Source organism: Podarcis erhardii (genome assembly GCF_964252035.2).
Source record: "Podarcis erhardii genome assembly, chromosome: 1".
In the NCBI taxonomy this organism is placed as follows: domain Eukaryota; kingdom Metazoa; phylum Chordata; class Lepidosauria; order Squamata; family Lacertidae; genus Podarcis; species Podarcis erhardii.
In genome coordinates, this window is record NC_138497.1 from 31419739 (window position 1) to 31438425 (window position 18687).

The 18687-nt window shown below is 46.1% G+C and overlaps 2 protein-coding genes and 1 long non-coding RNA gene across 6 annotated transcripts in view; 1 reads left to right on the forward strand and 2 right to left on the reverse strand.

The window, feature by feature from the left end:
• The first annotated feature begins 40 nt into the window (after window positions 1-40).
• Window positions 41-8042, forward strand: ERG28 (ergosterol biosynthesis 28 homolog). Of its 2 annotated transcripts, none has more exons than XM_081867007.1 (5): window positions 41-159; window positions 969-1125; window positions 3261-3351; window positions 6374-6492; window positions 7434-8042. In XM_081867007.1, exons 2-5 carry the CDS (start codon window positions 993-995, stop codon window positions 7511-7513), a joined length of 423 nt encoding a protein of 140 aa, XP_081723133.1. In that variant the 5' UTR covers window positions 41-159; window positions 969-992; the 3' UTR covers window positions 7514-8042. The 2 variants fall into 2 exon arrangements, with proteins under 2 accessions (XP_081723133.1, XP_081723134.1); XM_081867008.1 differs by having other exon boundaries at window positions 69-156; window positions 967-1125.
• Window positions 5086-18687, reverse strand: part of FLVCR2 (FLVCR choline and putative heme transporter 2) — a gene marked incomplete at its 5' end in the record, with an annotated part of 52901 nt that continues 39299 nt past the window's right edge. For 2 of the 3 annotated variants that reach the window (XM_081862892.1, XM_081862891.1), the window contains one exon: window positions 14999-15607. In XM_081862892.1, the coding sequence (XP_081719018.1) occupies window positions 15545-15607 (63 nt within the window). In that variant the 3' untranslated portion in view covers window positions 14999-15544. Of the gene's footprint in view, window positions 5850-14998; window positions 15608-18687 lie in introns of those variants that run through there. The other variant, XM_081862893.1, reaches the window with a different exon arrangement.
• On the reverse strand, window positions 10752-14839 carry LOC309344853. The gene is made up of 3 exons (XR_014157910.1): window positions 14814-14839; window positions 13146-14456; window positions 10752-12509 (listed from the first exon to the last, which is right to left on the reverse strand). It is a non-coding gene; the product is annotated as an uncharacterized lncRNA (long non-coding RNA).

Here is an 18687-nt window from a genome sequence, read left to right on the forward strand (position 1 = left end):
CGGAGGAGAGGTCTAGCTATGGGCGTAGCGGCCAATCAGGGGAAGGCAAGCTCCAACAGTGCGCTAATCGTTGCGTAGAGTGCGGGGAGGCGGGACTGGTGCTTGCTGCTGCTGCTCTGGTTTGAGGGAGGGTGGAGAGCTGCTGCGGCTGAGGACCAGGTAAGGCGATGTAGGGTGTCCATTGATGGGTGGGGTTGCATTTTGGGGGTGGAGGATAACTAAGAGGCGCGATGTGGATGCGGGTAGGTTTGGAGGTTAAGCGAGCAGGTGGCATTGCAGCGTGGGAACTGAATTTGGGCGAGCTGAGGGCATTCCTAAATATGACAAACGTTGTAGGTACAAACGTTGGTCCCTTCGGTGGGAGAGGGGCGAGAATGGTTAATGCTAGGGCCAACTACAAGGCTGCAAAGAAGCGAGTTAGCGTTTAAAATCATCATTCCTAAATGCAATCGTCTACACTGGATATAGCTGTATAGGCACAAAGCTAAGCATCTTGGAAAACCAACTGTGCTTCGTGCTCCCTTTTCCCCCCTTTGGGCAGCCAGCTATCTCTGCTATAGATTAAATTAGGATTTTGAACATAAAATGATTTCTCATGGCTGATCCTCTCTCCAGTAGCCGATCCTAAACGTATTTACTGTGAAATAAGCCCCGCCGTGTCCATTGTGGTTTAACCCCAAGGCAGCATGCAGAGGATCAAAGTAAAGACAGCTAGCTGCCAGTCCTCTCTGGAAGAAAGGCCAGTGGCTTTGTGGATGATGTGTGTGAGATTTCCATCTTTGTAATTATTATGGAATGCTCTCGTATAGATAGACAAATTGGATGGAGGGGAATGATAAAATAAGCTTATGGCCCTTGCTGTGATTCTTATGAAGCCCCTTTACACTACTTTAGGAGGAAAGGAGGGTGACTGAATTATGAAGCATGGAAGCATTGTGAATTCTGGATTCTGTCTTTGTTCCCATTAGCAGATTGTGTTTTGACACTTCAAGATGAGCCGTTTCCTGAATGTACTCCGTAGCTGGCTAGTTATGGTGTCCATTATTGCCATGGGGAACACAGTGCAAAGCTTCAGAGATCACAGTTTCCTCTCTGAGAAACTATACACTGGCAAACCAAGCCTCGGTAAGATGCACAGGTTGTCATTTTTGCACTCAAGAAATGCTGGAACCTTAATCCTGGGTTATCTTGCCTGAGATCTGAAAATTTTTCAAAATAACCCACCTTCTGCTTACTTAAACTTCTAGAGGTGGCTAGTGCTATTTTTGCTTGAACAGTGACAGCTTGAAGGCCACTAAACGTGTTACAAATTTAGGTGAAACACTCTGTGTACCTTTGGTATACCAAAACCTCAATGATGTGTAAAAAAAAAAGAGGCTTGTGTTTGTTTCACTATTTCTACATGAAATGGAGGGCAGGGGCCCATTATAGCTTTCTGGAGCATGTGTATGTGGTGAAATAAATATAAGACCACATAGTTGCAAATGTGTCAGACAGCCCTTAGGAACATAGCATGCAGCATTATACCAAATTGATCCATTGGTCCACCTATCCTGATGTGATTTACTCTTGCTGGCAGTGGTTCTTCTGGGTTGCAGACGTAGGAATTTTCCACCCCTACTTGGAGATGCCAGACCTTGAACCTGAGACCTTTTGCATACTATGCATGTGCTCTGCCTTTGAGTTAAAGCCCTTTCCATTAATCTCCCTTTCACCCGTAGTGATATTCTGTCACCTCATAATGCATTAACGCAGAAGATAGTGCAGTTCCATATCCACACTGGAGTGGTCTCAAGCATTTACTGCAGTACTAAAACGAGCATTTTCCATGGGTCCTTATGGGCTTATTTGCTTCAAAGTGAATGCACAGTTCCACATGTCCTTTGATTCTACAATCAGCCAATCCGCTATATTTCCCCATCTAAGAAATACAATCTCAGACACTTATGTAATACAATTATACTCACAGTATAAGAAGAGTCTAGCAAATCCTGCCATATTATGAGCTTTGGGCATTTCCAGATATTATGGTCCATCTGAAAAGACTGTGCTGCTGGCACTCAACCACCCAGATGACATCATCCCAGCAAAAGTTCCCATTGTAGACAATCACTGTTGAACAGCATTCAAGCCACTAACCAGAATTGTTAATAGAAGGTATCTCTTGGCCCAGGAAGTGCAGATATTATGGATGTCTTTTTATGCAGAATAGACCTTATTATAGAAGCATAGGCATCTACTGAAGCACTGCCTGGCACATTATTACACACCATCTTCCACACCATTTTGAATTCACTGCCACCTTTTCTAGATTTTTGTCCCCTTCAAAGCTATACATGCATTCCTGTCCAATGCTGAATAGCTCATCTACATTTTTTAAGACTAGTCCTTCCATCCCAAACACAACCATATACCCTTATGTGAAGAGACAGGGATCTTCTGGCTTCAGCTAAAGTACCAGTAAACCAAACTTCAAGTAAACGAGTAGTTTTAATTAACTGCCAGTAGCATTTCCTCTGCTCCCTTGTGTATTGATAGTAGCATTACTCCAGCATTTGGAAAGACCTTGACCCCTACGACGCTTTCCAACTCCATTAGTCTTGAGCCCTATCCATACCTACTGCTTAGCTTTGCCTAGACTGGGAGAGTATCAGAAAAGATAGTTGCCCCCCACCCATATATACATAAGAAGGGTTGTTATGCTGCAGTTCATGTGGCTGCCTTTGTCAACTCCACCATGAATGCAGGCAGGTAGACGACTTGGTGGCAGGCAGCCTAGGCAAGCTGTTTAAATGGGAGGATGTACTTCACAGAGCAATTTTGCAAACCACTTTGGAAAGCGCTTCCCAAATGGTCGTCCCCCTCCCACCAGTAACCATGGCTGCAATAAGGCTTCATGGGGAAGGGCAGGTGCTTCACAGAGTGGTTTGTTAAACTGCTTGGTGAAGTGCCTGCTTTGCTGTGAAACAGGTTTCCTTGGCCACCTGCCTGCCATCACATTGGAGTTTGGCGAACTGCTCTGCGAAGCCCCTGACCCCTCCTTTAAAAGATGGTGTGGGCTGGCAGGAGCAATGGGCAGAGGGGCTTGGGCTGAACTGTGGCGGGGGCTTTGAGGGGATGGGTAAGGGGTCAGCAAGTATAAAGGGAGGTTGGTCATGTGCAAAGGGAGGAGGGGTGGGCGAAGGGGTCAGTGGGGTTAGTGAGCGGAGCAAGCAGGGGCAACAGACCCTAGTAATTCTATATTTGTTATCTCTACACAGTAAATGGCCTCCAGGCTCGGACCTTTGGCATTTGGACCTTACTCTCCTCTGTAATTCGCTGCTACTGTGCCATTGATATCCGCAACAAGACGTATGTACAATAAATGCTAAAGGGGGGGGCACTGTCTTACCAACCTCCCAATCATGTACACACTTGGGTGCCACAGTAACTCTTTTCTATTCCCCTATAGCTGGGGTTGGTAACCTGTGGCCCTCCAAGTGTCGTTGGACTCCACCTCCCATCAGACCCAGCCAGCATGGCCCTTGGTCAGGGAAGATGGGAGTTGTAGTCCAACACTTATCTGGAGGGCATTGGTTTATTTATTTATTGGTTTTTATGCCACCTTTTTGTCAAGGCGTTAGAGCCGATTTACAATTTTACACATCTTATACCAGCAAATGAAAATAAAACCCTCCCCATGGCCGCCTTTTTCCTTCACACGTGGCTGATGGTGTTGGTTATATGGGAGCAGGGAATAATCTGGCTGGCGCAGACCCTCATGGTGTCACTGCCTGACTCCCTCCCGGTTATCCTAAACTCTTTTAGCTTGTACAGTTGAGGCAACAAGTGTTATTTTCTTGAAATGCTTCATTCGCACAGGCATGAAGGAAAGACTGTTTAGCATAATACTGATGTAAGATCAAAATGTAGGTAGCTATTCTACAGCACGTGTTTGATTAGAGGTCTGGAATCAAAAGTGGAAACACTCTAATTAGGTATTTGCCCTATCTTTTGGTGATATTTGGATAGCTCACAAGTACACTTTCAGTCATCTTCTGTTGGAAGTTGTTTTTGGAACTTCTATTCCATTCATATATTTTGTGTCAGTGATTTCCAAGAAAGCCATATGCATGAATGGGCTGAGCTTATGTTTCTATTTGGCTTGACTTCAGCATTCGCTTGGCACTGTGTGTGCTAAGAGACCTAGTTTGCTTGTCTGAGAGGTCAGGAGAGCCTCTGCAGGAGGCTTAAGATGGGACAACAGTCTACTGTCTTGGTCTTGAACTGCCAGTGGAAGGCTTCCTGTGATAAAAGTAACAAACTGTTAAAGGAGCAGTTGAAGGATAAATGCAAAGAGCTTTTGAAGCTGGTAACCTTTTTATAAAAGAAAAGCAAGTGGGAGCATTTGAGATCTGGTTGGACAGTTGCTTGGAGAAATTTATAAAAATAGCAAGTTGGGCATATGGGACCTCTATAAGGAAGCACAGCTCTGAGTTCACCCACAATAGCTTTCAGTCCTCTGCCATAGACTGCCTGCTCCTGATCTTGACATTTTAAAAAATATACCCCCACAAACCCCTTTCCCTTGTTGCTTGCATTTTCATCACTCTTTCATCTGCATTGACAGGGTTCCCTTCCTTTGCCTTCCTATTCCGCTGGCAGATGAAGCAAAGTGACAGTGAAGCACACCTACCAGAAAGTTAAATTGTACTGAAATCAGTAAGACTGACATGTTTATAAGCATCAGGATGAAGACCATTCTTCCTCCTTTCCCCCCTTGCCCTCCATCACCCCAGTCCTGGTTAAAGCATCCTCAGTTACACGAAACTGGCCATTTACACAATTTGCAGTTTGATTTTAGTTGCACAATCTGCTTTATTTATTGCATATCTAGATCAACCTTTCCTCCACAGAGCTCAAGCTGTCATACACATTTCTTTCCTCCACATTTTATCCTCACAACAACCCCGTGAGGAAGATTAGGCTGAAAGATTGTGAGTGGCCCAAGGTTACCCAGTAAGCATCATGGCTCGAGTTGGGGTTTCAACCTTGATGGCCTAGGACTGGAAAGCAAATGGCATACAGTATATAAACATACCAGGGTTTTTGTTTCTATTTCATATATTTATTTAAAATCACCATGATTGAAATAATACATTTGCAAACACAATTTAAATGTCACTTATTTACAGAGAAAGATGTGGACTTGAAAGCACAGATTAAGTTTCACAGGGCAAGGTTTTTGGATTGCAATTCTTTAACTGCCAGTGCTGCAAACATACTTAAAGTAAAATGTAGCCATTTCGTCCTCATTCATTAGTAATACTTCCATGGCTTCAAAGCACTATGCTGTCCCCATTACCCTCTGTGCCAAGCATAACTGATCAGAGTTTAGCTGAAGAGTCTGTTCCAGAGATGCAAGCCAGCTCACCCTCCTTCCACTCTGTTGGCTCGACAGGAATAATGTGTGAAAAGCCACAGTAGCTCCCTTTTTTTATCATTAAAGTTGGCAGCTTCATCTCCCATTTCCCAGAGTGGCAAGGAACTGCATGCTGAGAGGGAGCTATTTGTACTGTGTCATTCGATAAAGTGAAGTGTACTTTTAAAGGAGAACGGGCACTCGGTCTGTTTGTTTCCCCAGAGTTACGCGGCAAGTCTGAAACCTGTCCCCAGTTCTTTTCTAATTGTGATGTCAATAAGAGGGATTTAGATAATACCAAAGTAATTTTTTACCGTGCAGGTGAGTGAGCAATGCTGGGATGTACTTCTGGGAAGACATAAAGGGTTGTGCTGTATGTGTAGGTTTTCAACATTTTGATGGTAAATCGAGGGTCACTTCAAACCTGGTTATTCTCGAAGTCACTATACTTTTAAAATAAAAAAATCCCAGTTGATTTTTATCCATCTTGCTTTAACCAAAGCAATACCAACTACCACAACTTGGTGCACCCCTTGCCATCCATGCTGTTTATCCTATTAATCAGCCTGGGGAAGGCCATATATCCCATGTGGTGACTAGTGGGTGGAAGATGGACTGAACCAGCTCATCTGAATTGCCATTTGAGCAACGAAAGAGGCTCTCTGTCATTTCCAAGAAATGCAGAAGCCAGTCTAGCATGTAGCTGTATTACCGGATAGCCAGTGTGGTGCTTTCCAGATGTTCCTAGACTCCAACTTCTATTATCCCTGACCACTGGCCATGCTGGTGGGGTCTCATGGGAGTTGGAGTCCAACAGCATTTTGAAGGCATCATCATATTGGCTATCGCTGACATAGTGCAAAAACTGAGTGTGTTCACTTTGTGTCTTTTTTAACTCCTTGACTCTTAATTTCTTTGTCGGCATCTCTCTGTGGCCTGCAATAATTCTCATTTTTTTGTTCTCTCCGGCAGCCTCTATAACATCACACTTTTGACCTTCTTCCTTGCCCTCGGCCACTTCCTCTCTGAAGTGTTTATTTATGGCACAGCAGCTGCAACAATCGGTGTCTTGGCACCCCTAATGGTGGCAAGTAAGTAGAGCCCATTCTTTGGTGCTTGGCTTGTTAAAGCTGTAGCCTGCTTTTCCCCTGACAAACTTACCCTCACACTTTCCCTGCGATGGGTTGGTTGGACAGGCTAAGTGACAGTGATATGGCCAAAGCCAGCAAGTAAGCTTCATAACTGAACAGAGCTGAAATGGGGCTTTAGTAACCAAATGCAATTAGTGTTCAGAAAGTGGGGGGGGATGAGTGTTCAGACCCCTGGGCTCTCACTTGTGGGGTGCCTCAGGGTTCTGTCCTCTCCCCCATGCTTTTCAACATCTACATGCAGCCGCTGAGAGAGATCATCAGGGGGTTTGGGCTGGACTACTGCAATGCACTCTATGTGGGGCTACCTTTGAAGGTGACCCGGAAACTACAACTAATCCAGAAAGCAGCAGCTAGACTGGTTACTGGGATCGGCTGCTGAGACCACATAACACCGGTCTTGAAAGACCTACATTGGCTCCCAGTACGTTTCTGAGCACAATTCAAAGTGTTGGTGCTGACCTTTAAAGCCCTAAACGGCCTTGGTCCAGTATATCTGAAGGAGCGTCTCCACCCCCATCATTCTACCCGAACACTGAGGTCCAGTGCCGAGGGCCTTCTGGCGGTTCCCTCACTGCGAGAAGCCAAGGTATAGGGAACCATGCAGAGGGCCTTCTCAGTAGTGGCACCCACCCTGTGGAACACCCTCCCACCAGCTGTCAAAGAGAACAACAGCTACCAGACTTTTAGAAGACATCTGAAGGCAGCCCTGTTTAGGGAAGCTTTTAATGTTTGATTCATTACTGTATTTTAATGGGCAGGGTATAAATAATAAATTATTATTATTATTATTATTATTATTATTATTATTATTATTACACCTCCTAAAGATATAGAAGAGGTAGCAATGTCCTCTGCTCCCTCTCATTTTCCATCTGTCTCAGGTTTCTCCATCCTGGGTATGCTGATTGGGCTGCAGTATCTTGAAGTAGAAGCAACATCGCAGCTCAAGAAACGGAACTGAAGTTACGGATCCCTTATCAGCCTCCCAGCCATCTTCCAGTGTCTACTACCACATTGCCTCCTTGACTTTCCCTCCTCATCCCATACCCTGCAAGTGGTCAGATCGTTCTTGGGACTTCCGTCATCCTTTCTTTTGTTTGCAGTTGATTTTGATCTGAACAGGCAGTACTTGACCTGCGACCAGTGGCAGACGCGGAGCCCTGAAGAGCTGTTCTAAACTGGGTGTGGGTTTCCCTGGTGGAGGGCGCCTTCCTGCATTGCAGGGGGTTGGACTAGATGACCCTTGGGGATCCCTTCCAACTCTATGATTCTTAAAGCATCCTCCGTTCTGGTGGTGGGAAGGGAAGAGAGGGCTATAGATATCTTGCCCCCCATCACCTTTGCAGGGCAGGGGAAATGTAGCACTGCCCAAAATCCAGTGGAGACTGGTATTGTGGGAAGAGGCCAGACCAAAGTCATCATGGCACATAGTAGCTGTGTGTTTGTCCATAAGCATGGTTTTTCAATAAACAGGCAAAAATTGTGCAGAACTGCAGCTTCTTTTTATCTGGTAGGGAAAAGGAGAGATAACAGATTTTCTGTCTGTCTCCTTAGCAAGAGGTACCATGACTTTTTGTATTCTTCATTTTAGGTTCTGGGGAATCTGCTTTGGCAATTTCCCCTTTAACAGAACAGGCTATAGTTCTAGATAACGTCTCCCTGTTCCCCTCACCTGTCCTCTTATTCCTTCCTAAGGTAGCTGTGTACTTCCTTCAAGTCTCCATTTGGCACACTAAATTCAAGCGTAAGCAGGCGACTTCTGTATAGTACTGTTCTTGACTGCCTTATGGGAAGAGCTAGACCAAACCTCAGGCTTGGAAAAGAAGCCTGGCATAGCAAGCTAGTTTAAAAAATAAATACTATTGCGTCGTTTTGGGGTGATAGAAGTAGGAGCCATGTAGAACAAAGGATTTGAAGAGACAAGTAGAGAGATTGGATTCTCACTGCTGCTACAAAAAAAAAGCCAAGTCACCTCCTCCTAAAATGTTGTCTTATTAACTGCAATGCCTGCTGCTGAAGTCACAAAGATGAGGACACATACGCCTCTCTTTACTAGAGTACAGCATATACGTGGAGAGAGTGCTGTTGTGCCCAAATCCTGCTTGTGGGTTTCCCACGGGCAACTGGTTGGCCACTGTGAGAACAGGATGCTGGACTAGATGGGCCATTGGCCTGATCCAGCAGGCTCTTCTTTACGTTCTTATAGGTTTGTTATAGGTTAGTGCTGGGCCGGCCCAACCTAGAGACAAACTAGGCAATGACCCGGAGTGCCAAAATTCCAGGAGCATCTGCCTCTGCTATGTAAATGCCTTGGAGAGACACTTGTGAAAGAGATGCCCAGAGGCAGCTGACCCCTTCACAGGCTGAGTGATATCCCCTGCATTCTAGGTACCTTAGGATGGTGAGATACTAACCTACCGTATTTTTCGCTCCATAGGACGCACTTTTCCCCCTCCAAAAATGAAGGGAAAATGTGTGCGTCCTATGCTGCGAATGCAGGCTTTCGCTGAAGCCTGGAGAGCGAGAGGCATCGGTGCGCACCGACCCCTCTCGCTCTCCAGGCTTCAGGAAGCTATCCGCAAGACTTGCAAGCCCGGGGGGAGTTCCCGCGAGCTCACGAGGCTTGTGGGCGGCAGCCTGCAGCCCCAGCGAGTGTCCACAAGCCTTGCACGCCCGGCGGGAGGTCCCGCCGAGCGCACGAGGCTTGGGGCGGCAGCTTGCTGCCCGAAGCACGCGGAGCCCTCCGGAGGGCTCCCGTACTTCGGGCGAGTGTCTGCAAGCCTTGCGCGCCCGGCGGTAGGTCCCGCCAGGCGCGTGAAGCTTGGGGCGGCAGCCTGTTGCCCAAAGCACAGGGAGCCCTCCGGAGGGCTCCCCGTACTTGGGCAAGTGTCTGCAAGCCTTGCGCGCCCGGCAGGAGGTCCCGCCAGGCGCGCAAGGCTTGGGGCGGCAGCCTGTTGCCCGAAGCACAGGGAGCCCTCCGGAGGGCTCCCCGTGCTTCAGGCGAGTGTCTGCAAGCCTTGCGCGCCCGGCGGTAGGTCCCGCCAGGTGCGTGAGGCTTGGGGCGGCAGCCTGTTGCCCAAAGCACAGGGAGCCCTCCGGAGGGCTCCCCGTACTTGGGCAAGTGTCTGCAAGCCTTGCGCGCCCGGCAGGAGGTCCCGCCAGGCGCGCAAGGCTTGGGGCGGCAGCCTGTTGCCCGAAGCACAGGGAGCCCTCCGGAGGGCTCCCCGTACTTCGGGCTAGTGTCTGCCAGCCTTGCGCGCCCGGCAGGAGCTCCCGCCGGGCGCGCGAGGCTTGGGGCGGCAGCTTGCCGCCCGAAGCACGCGGAGCCCTCCGGAGGGCTCCCGTACTTCGGGCGAGTGTCTGCAAGCCTTGCGCGCCCGGCAGTAGGTCCCGCCAGGCGCGTGAGGCTTGGGGCGGCAGCCTGTTGCCCAAAGCACAGGGAGCCCTCCGGAGGGCTCCCCGTACTTGGGCAAGTGTCTGCAAGTCTTGCGCGCCCGGCGGGAGGTCCCGCCAGGCGCGCGAGGCTTGGGGCGGCAGAAGGGTCTCCTTCTGTTCCTTCTCCAGGTTCGCTGAAGGGCGATGCCCCTTCTCCCTCTCTGCACAGCACCTCTTCTGTGAAGGAGGGGCGCTGGGCAGAGAGAGAGAAGGCGCAGTGCTCCTTCAGCGACGCGTCTGTCCTGGCTTCTGCTTTAGCCCTGCGCAGCCTCTTTGGGCAGGGGGAGCCTTCATCCCGCTGCCCTGAAGAGGCTTGGCGCGGTTACCCCAGAAGCCAGAACAGCCACAAGGTATCCCAGAAGCCAGATCCCTCTTGCTGTTCTGGCTTCTCGGGTTCAGAATAATTTTTTCTTGTTTTCCACCTCCCAAAACTAGGTGCGCCCTATTGTCCGGTGCGCCCTATGGTGCGAAAAATACGGTATTTCATCAAAGGGTCGGGCTGCCCGTTTTCATTTTGGTGCTGAACAGATCTTTGTATGTTAATTTGTCCTTTCAATCGGGGTGGTGAACGAATGCTAAAGGGTTGATTTCCCCTTTTTTTAAAGTGCATGCTAACAAGTGAAATTGGGATTCTGATCTTGTTGGTAATGGTGCTCAGTATTTAGTCCAGCTGCTCAGTATTTAGTCCAGCTGAAGTAATTTGCAGGGCAAATAAGTATACTAAGCTACTGAAACTGAAAATAAAAATTGGAAAATAGTAATGCTGGTCTTAATCATTTAATGTGCTACTCTTAGGTTGTTCAGAATACAGTGGAACATAAGGAGGGTGAGATTTTAGCTCTATTAAGGCAGTGCATCTGACTTACTTATGGAATATTGTAATACAGAATGGGGGTCATTTCCCTCAGCATCTTTTGAGGCTGCACAGCTCTTGGAAAGTGGCATTCCAGGTAGCCCAACTTGGAGCAAAGCTAAAAGTACTGCTAAACATGCTGCTAAAAGATGACGGTACACTGAATTCATACTACACCAAACTCTTAAGCATATGCAACATTGCACTGTATGTGTTTCATTGCACAGAAAAGGGGCTAACTAAAAAAAAAAAAAAAAAAAAAACCTGGAAGGTGCATCAAGATCAAGTATGCATAGTGCTCCCAAAGTTCATAGGTGAACATATGAGAATGTCTGTGAGCCAACCAAGCAACAACAACAGCAACAACAAAAGCCAGAACAAACGTAGACAATACCATTGTAGGTCACAGAGAGGCAGGATGGAGCTAGAAATCAGCTGTAGCATACAGAATTCGCATCCTTAACTGAGGCATCTGGCTTGGGTGGTATTTGTTTCTAAAAATCTTTTATGAAAACAGATGAAAGGGATTTGGCCTCTTGCCCAGTATTGGCCACCTTTGAACTGCATCAGCTCACTGGATCAGGCATCCATTTATAGCTAAGTAAACAAGGCATTTGGTGTCAGCCCAAGCATGAATGATGCTATCAGAACATTGCTGTATCCTAACTGTTTGAACTTAAAAGACTAGCACAGGCATTCCCAGACTGTGCCAGAGCACTAGTTATTTAAAAGACTCTGAACCCAAAGCACCCACTCACAGAGGAGCACCCCCCCCATGTTACTTTCTCCCAACACCCAAAATAATAGACACAATAATGGCATTAGAAAGGGCAGTAATCAGAAGCTGCTCAGTGAATATTTTAACATCTCAGACACTGTTACTGGACTTAAAGGATCATTTGTAAACAAATGTTGAAGGAAGCCTCCAGCGTGAAACCTATTAATTGTAATTTAGCAAGTTGTTAACATTTATCACTTGTGTGGCTTGAAGCAAGTTAGTGGGTTTTTACCCTGCTAATTTCAAGTGCTAATTACCTGACCAATAACAGCATCTTTGTGTTATCATCGATACTGTTCTGTGAATAATCACTAATTATTTACATAAGTTCAAGTTTCAACACATTAGATTGTTTTTTTACATTTCATTTCCCTCTGACCTCAGTGTTCCTCTAATGACATACCCTTAGAATTAAGTTCAGTTTGTTTTGAGTAACAGAACTGGAAAAAGAGCTAAAAATCCACTTCTGGTTACCCAGAAAGTTACCCAGTATAATTGCGGAAGGTGGGGGAGAGATTTTGGTGCTACTATCAACAATAGGGAGTTGGAAATCCATTCCAATCTACCACAGACCAAGAGACCTATCAGTAGATACAGATCTATCTACTGCCCCTCTGACCTTGTGCCACAGATTTATTCGAAAAACAGGTGCACTAGTGACTTTCTTGCAATTTGCTTCTAACATTCACCTTTCCAAGCTTTCAAAAAGTGATGAGCAGAGCAATCAAGTGAATTAGCTTCATGGGTCACTTTTGGGTTGTTGGCCAATAAGCCAGAAAAGATAAGAGCAGCATGGGGGGCGGGGTTTGCATGGGCTGGGAGAGTTAATGCTTCACCATTAAAAAAAATAAAATGCTGCATGTGTAAGAACCTGCCAGACCCAGAATCTACCTCTTCAGATAGGCTATAGCAGTGTTCCCCAACCTTGGGCCTCCAGCTGTTTTTGGACTACAACTCCCATCATCCCTCGCTAGCAAGACCAGTGGTCAAGGATGATGGGAGTTGTAGTCCAAAAACAGCTGGAGGCCCAAGGTTGGGGAACACTGGGCTATAGCACTAGACAGATTTCCCTGGATAAGGAAATGGAAGCAGTACAGTGGTACCTCGGGTTACATACGCTTCAGGTTACATACACTTCAGGTTACAGACTCCGCTAACCCAGAAATAGTACCTCGGGTTAAGAACTTTGCTTCAGATGAGAACAGAAATCGTGCTCCAGCGGTGCGGCGGCAGCAGGAGGCCCCATTAGCTAAAGTGGTGCTTCAGGTTAAGAACAGTTTCAGGTTAAGAACGGACCTCCGGAACGAATTAAGTACTTAACCCGAGGTACCACTGTATATTCAAAGAGTGTGTAGGCAGGCCTGAATGAGGATAATACAAAGCCAGGTGTTGGATCTATGGTTCCTTACTGCCAATTAATGTGAAAGCCTCAGTGCTAACTTCCCCTGTTTCTATGAAGAATGGCCATACATTGCCTGGATATGAATAGCTAGACTTCAAACAAAGAAGTTAGCAGATACAACTTACCTCCATCAAGCTACAGGTTTAGTACCATTCATTGGAAAGAGGAAAGACAAAGTTGTGGACAATCCCTGAGATCCCAGAGAGACAGAGGAGGGTGAGTAGATCAGTTTCATCGCATTTATTTTATTTGTATCCAACCCTTCAAGGAGCTCCATGATATCCTCTTCCCTGTTTTATCCTCACAACAACAACCCTGAGAGGTAGATTGGACTTAACAGAGAATGGAGGACCCAAGGTCATGAATGAGGCTTCATGACCAAGCAGAGATTTCAACCTGGGACTGCCTTGGCTCTCGCAGATGAGTTTGGGGGCCTTGTTGTGAATGAGATTAAATTATAAGGATACTTGTCCAATTTAGAAGTGCTATGGGGGCGGGGAGCAGAGTGTTGTGCATTTGTTCTAAAACCATCAAACGCTCATTGGTTTTAGAACAGTATTTGAGGTAGCACTGTGTAGCTAATGTACACAAAAATACATTTTTTATAGTTACACAGTGCTTTCCAAATAATAGCAGGACACATCCTAGTCAAAGAGCTCATAAACCAAGCCCAAATTCCCAATACATTGGCAACAGATACTATACAACATGATCTGAACAAACAATGAAACTAAGAGTTGTACAGGTATTCGGTAGAACTTGATGCCTTCAAAATGAAGGGAAATTGCACTCGAATTTGGAACCGGCACTTCTCTGTCTCAGATGATCGTGGTATGCATGGGGGTGGGTGGGGGATTTCTATATGGTTCAACTCATAACCATTTCAAAATACACAAGGTTCATCTTCTGTCCATAAATTAAACTGCACTTTTCCTCCCCTGGTCAAAGGCGGATTTCCATGAAATATATCTGGTTTAAATAATTTCCATAAACCACAAAGCTAGCCACTGCATACTGTGATTGCTTCCAACACTGGCCCGTTTCTCTGAAACAGCCATCCTTAACAAATTTGGCAATTTGTTGCCAAATTGTTGCATTTCCAGTGTTTCCTGTGTTGTCGTCCTGTGTTTTTTCCAGACCTGTTTTATGACATTTTTCCTGCCTCTTGCAATAAAATGCAATTGCAGTTACTGCTTGTCCTGTGTGTGGTGGCAAAACATTATCAAAGCTTTTAAGACTTCCTACGCCTTTGATTAAAGTTTCCTCAAAGTTTAATTGCTTCTTGTCCAGCACTGCTGGGACAATTAGTGATACGTTATACTTTTTGGTTAGGTTATGTTCAGGGCTTTAGTTACTGCTTTTCTTACTTCGTTTTTTTCGCTTTCTTTGAAAACAGTGTTATTTAATTATAGAAGAATAAAATGATACAGTGGTACCTCGCAAGATGAATGCCTCGAAAGACGAAAAACTCGCAAAACGAAAGAGTTTTTCATTTTTTGAGTTGCTTCGCAAGACGGATTTCCCTATGTGCTTGCTTCGCAAGACGGAAACGTCTTTCAAGTTTGTTTCCTTTGTCTTGCAAGTTTGTTTCCTTTTTCTTAAAACCGTGCATTCACTTCGAGGAGCAACTCATAGCACGCGGTGTGGTAGCCTTTTTTTGAGGTTTTTGAAGACTTTGGTGATTTTTGAAGCTTTTCCAAAGTCCGTGCTTCGCAAGACGAAAAAATCGCAAGATGAAAAAACTCGCGGAACGAATTAATTTCGTCTTGCGAGGCACCACTGTACAAGGAAACCAGTAATTAAATTTATGCACCCCTCAAATAATACTAAAAAGCTGTAGTGTGGAAGCAACCTATGACAGGCTGTCCATTTCAAATATTCTTTAAAAACTATTTTCCCCATAACATTTCTGGAGTATTGCCATAATTTGGGTAATAAGAGAGCATTCTCATTTCAAAACTATCGTCCGTTACTTTAAAAAGAATCTTCTCGGGGCTTGATTTACTAAAATATAGTCTACCAGCAGGACATTTTGAAGGGGACAAAGCTTCCCGATGAGGTCTTTCCCCAGTGGCAAATCATGAGTTGCGCTTCAGTTTGGGCTGCTCACAGAGCAAGTGTTTTCTTGTTCTCCCTGAGGAGCAAGGATCTTCCTCTGGATCCATTTCACATCCCATTCAGTAGGTCTGCTGGACACATAACAGGATTAACAAATGGTCGCTCTCAATCCATGCAATGGAAGAAACACTGGATTCAGTGATTTGGCTGCAATGGCCAAGACAAGCTATCTTCCGCTGAGCAACTGCTGCCTTTGGTCCCTTGGCAGAAAGGGCACCAGGACACGCCACCAGGACAGAGGAGCTGGCTCAGGGAGGGTGACTCAAGTTCTGTGCATTCCTTTCCAGCAGCAGCTTCCTAGATTGTCCTCAGATGCTGGGCTACACCAAGTGTAGTGGGAGGTACAGATGTCAAAGACGAGAATGGAGGTTGGTGGTGGTGCCAGCTGGTCCTCAATCTCCCACCATTAGAATTTTGATTCCTCATACAGCGGCACAGTGCTGGTTTGAGGCACTTTTCCCAATGTCTTCTGAAAATCAGAGAGAGAAGGGGCACAGTTAGGGGGTGGTCAAAGGCATCAGACAGCAGGAACCCACTACCAGCACCAAGGTTGCAGGTTCGATCCCTGTTTGGGACAGCTACATATTCCTGCATTGCTAGATATTCCTCAGGGTCCCTTCCAACTCTACAATTCCATGATTCCACGAATATATGAATATATGAGAAGCATTGCTGCTCTTGCTTTGGGTCCAAATATCTCAAGAGGAAAGGAGAGATCCCAAAGAAGGACAAGTACATTCCATTGTCTCTTACCAACGGTGCCTAATCCTTACTGCTGCTCAACAAAGGTTACAAAGCAAAGTCAGGAAGAAAGAATTCACCCTTAGCTATGAAAAGTGAATTTCATAGGGGAGAATAGTGCTTGGGAGAGCTCTGCTTTCCAGAGTGATGGGAGTATCAACCCCCAGAATTGCCCTTCAGCACTACCATTTGTGATGCTATTTCTAAGTCTACTCATTGCCTTAATCAAAACAGCACAATCCCAGGTACAATGTACCCCATCTGGGAAGGCAGGGGCTGATGGGAATTGTAGTCCAGAACAGCTGGAGGGCATCAGGTTTGTGAAGGCTGCAATGATACATTTGCACCAGGAATGCCCTTTGAGCCGTATCTGTATCCACGCTGCAGAAGCTAATACTTCTTATTCATGTAACAAGTATTTTAAAATCATGGATGGATCTGCAGAGAAGGAAGTGGTGCAGGAAATTTAGCCAATTACAAGCTACAAACTCTTGCCTTGTTTCTGTCTCCTGACCACACACGCCATCTGCCTCATCAATTCCACACATTAAAAAGGGTCTGGCACCTCTCCACAAGGAAGCTTGCTGGTGCCTAATGAAGTTATCCATTCATAACAGTAAGGGCATATGCACATACAAAGTGGGTAGAAATATATGGAAACTATTTAACTGTCATGGCCCAAAGAATCCTTGGAATTGTGGTAATTCTTTGTTAGAGGAGCATGGTTGTCCTCCAGATGTGGAGGATAATGTGATGTCCTCCAGATGTTGTGCCAGCCACCACTGTCACTGGCTAGCAGTGATAGGAGTTGGAATCCAAAAAGCATTTGGGAAGGCACCACATTGGCTACCCCTGTTAGATTCTCCCCACTACCTTCGCCAAACAGTGAAATTCCAAGATTTCCCGGGGAGAAGGAATGAGTCTGTTGTGCTCTAAGAGTACTGTTGACCCAGATCCCACAGAACAGAGAATGATGGAGGTAGATCATTCATCAGGACTTGGCAGAGAGCAAAGTCAAACGTGCTGCTACCTGTGATCAACTTGCCTTCCATAGTTAATCTTCAGGAAATTGATGCCACATAGGAGACAGCAGTGTCTCTGTGTGGGATAAACCTATCCACAAAGAGTGGAGTCTTTCAAAATGCCACAAGCCTTTACATTCTTCCAGGACAGGTGAATATTTGCAGTTGCCTAGAGAGGCAAATAAATGACAACTAGACCATTCGCTGAAGGTTACTGATCCTTTCGTGGAGGGAATGGTTATGTATGCAAGGCTGCCTCTCTATTTTAACCAAACAATAATTATGGCTCAGTCATACAAGTTTCCAATAGCAAGCCAGTGAACGTTGTTAGAACTGAGGTACAATAAGGTTCACAGACCCTCCAAGTGTCCCTATTTTCCAGGGACGTCCCTGATTTAGAGAAGCCGTCCTGGTTTCTGATTTGATCCCAAAATGTCCCATTTTTCCTTAAGATGTCTCTATTTTCATTGGATAAATATTAGAGGGTATAGAGTTATCCAACCCCTGAGCCATCTGAAGGCAATCCTATATAGGGAAGTGGGGTTTTTTAAAATGTTTAATGTTTTATTATGTTTTTATATATGTTGGAAGCTGCCCAGAGTGGCTGGGGCAGCCCAGTAAGATGTGTAGAGTATAAATAGTAAAGGGGTTAGCAGCAGGAAGAGGGTGAGTGAGGGAGATGTGGGGTGGCAGGGTGCCCAAATAGTGGGGGTGGGGGTTGATCACCAGAATATGGCAACACTAATCCGGTAATCTATATCAGACTTCCCCAACCTGCCCTCTTCTCCACCCCCCCCCAAAAAGATACTAAACAATTGTGCACAGTCTGTTACAAAGATTAGAACAGACCATGCTTAGTTGAGCAGAAGTAAAACAAAAATCCCCATCTGCCTCAGAAGTCAGGGCCAACAGATCTTTGCATTCCTTTATCACATGCTGGTGGAACTGGTCAGCTGTGCCAGAATATACTGCACAAAATGGCAGTAGATAAATAGCCACCAGCTAGGAACCTGCTCCTAGGTGTTAATGCCCAGGTCCAAGCCTCAAAATGCTAACACACTGGTATATTTATAATGCATCTCAAAAGCCTGGCTCATAGTGCAATTGGCCCAATGATTACTTGGTATGGATTTAAAGCCATTTGGTACTGAGGAAACATTGCCCAAAGGATCCATCTGTGCTATAAGAAGCAGGGAAGGCCCCGTCATTCATCTGCCTGATGGGAGGGAAGGAGTCCAGCTGCAGGGCCTCAGCCTGAATGAAGGTTGGGGAAACCTGGAGGATATAAAAAGCCTCAGAGATGAGGGGGAGGGAGGCCATGGAACTCCAGAGAACATCCTGGGATAACTAGGCCTTTAAGTGAGGGCCTGCCACACAAAGAAGGCCTTAGCTCTTACTCTTATGTCATCTTCAGGCTCTTCCTCTGAGCACCATTGAGTAGACTCATAAGAGGGCAGCATAGAGGCATTCTAGGTATACTGTGCCCTGTTTCTCCACAGGAAGGCCCCAGGAGTCTGGGACTTAAGTTTGCCAAAACTAACAGCACAGAAGCCAGGCACCCCAAGGAAGAAGGTCAACAGGAGGGCTGTACTTATTGTTGATAGTAACCTGGGACATGGTGGAAGATGGCCTGTGAAACAGAAAGCCATCCTTTTGCGCTTCCACCACCACCTGAGACGCTTCACCCTGCCTCATTGCTGGGCCGGCTCTGCTCTCTTGGATAACCTTCCAGGGAGAAGGCCACACTCCAGCCACACAAATGTTAAGGGGTTTCTGTACATACAAC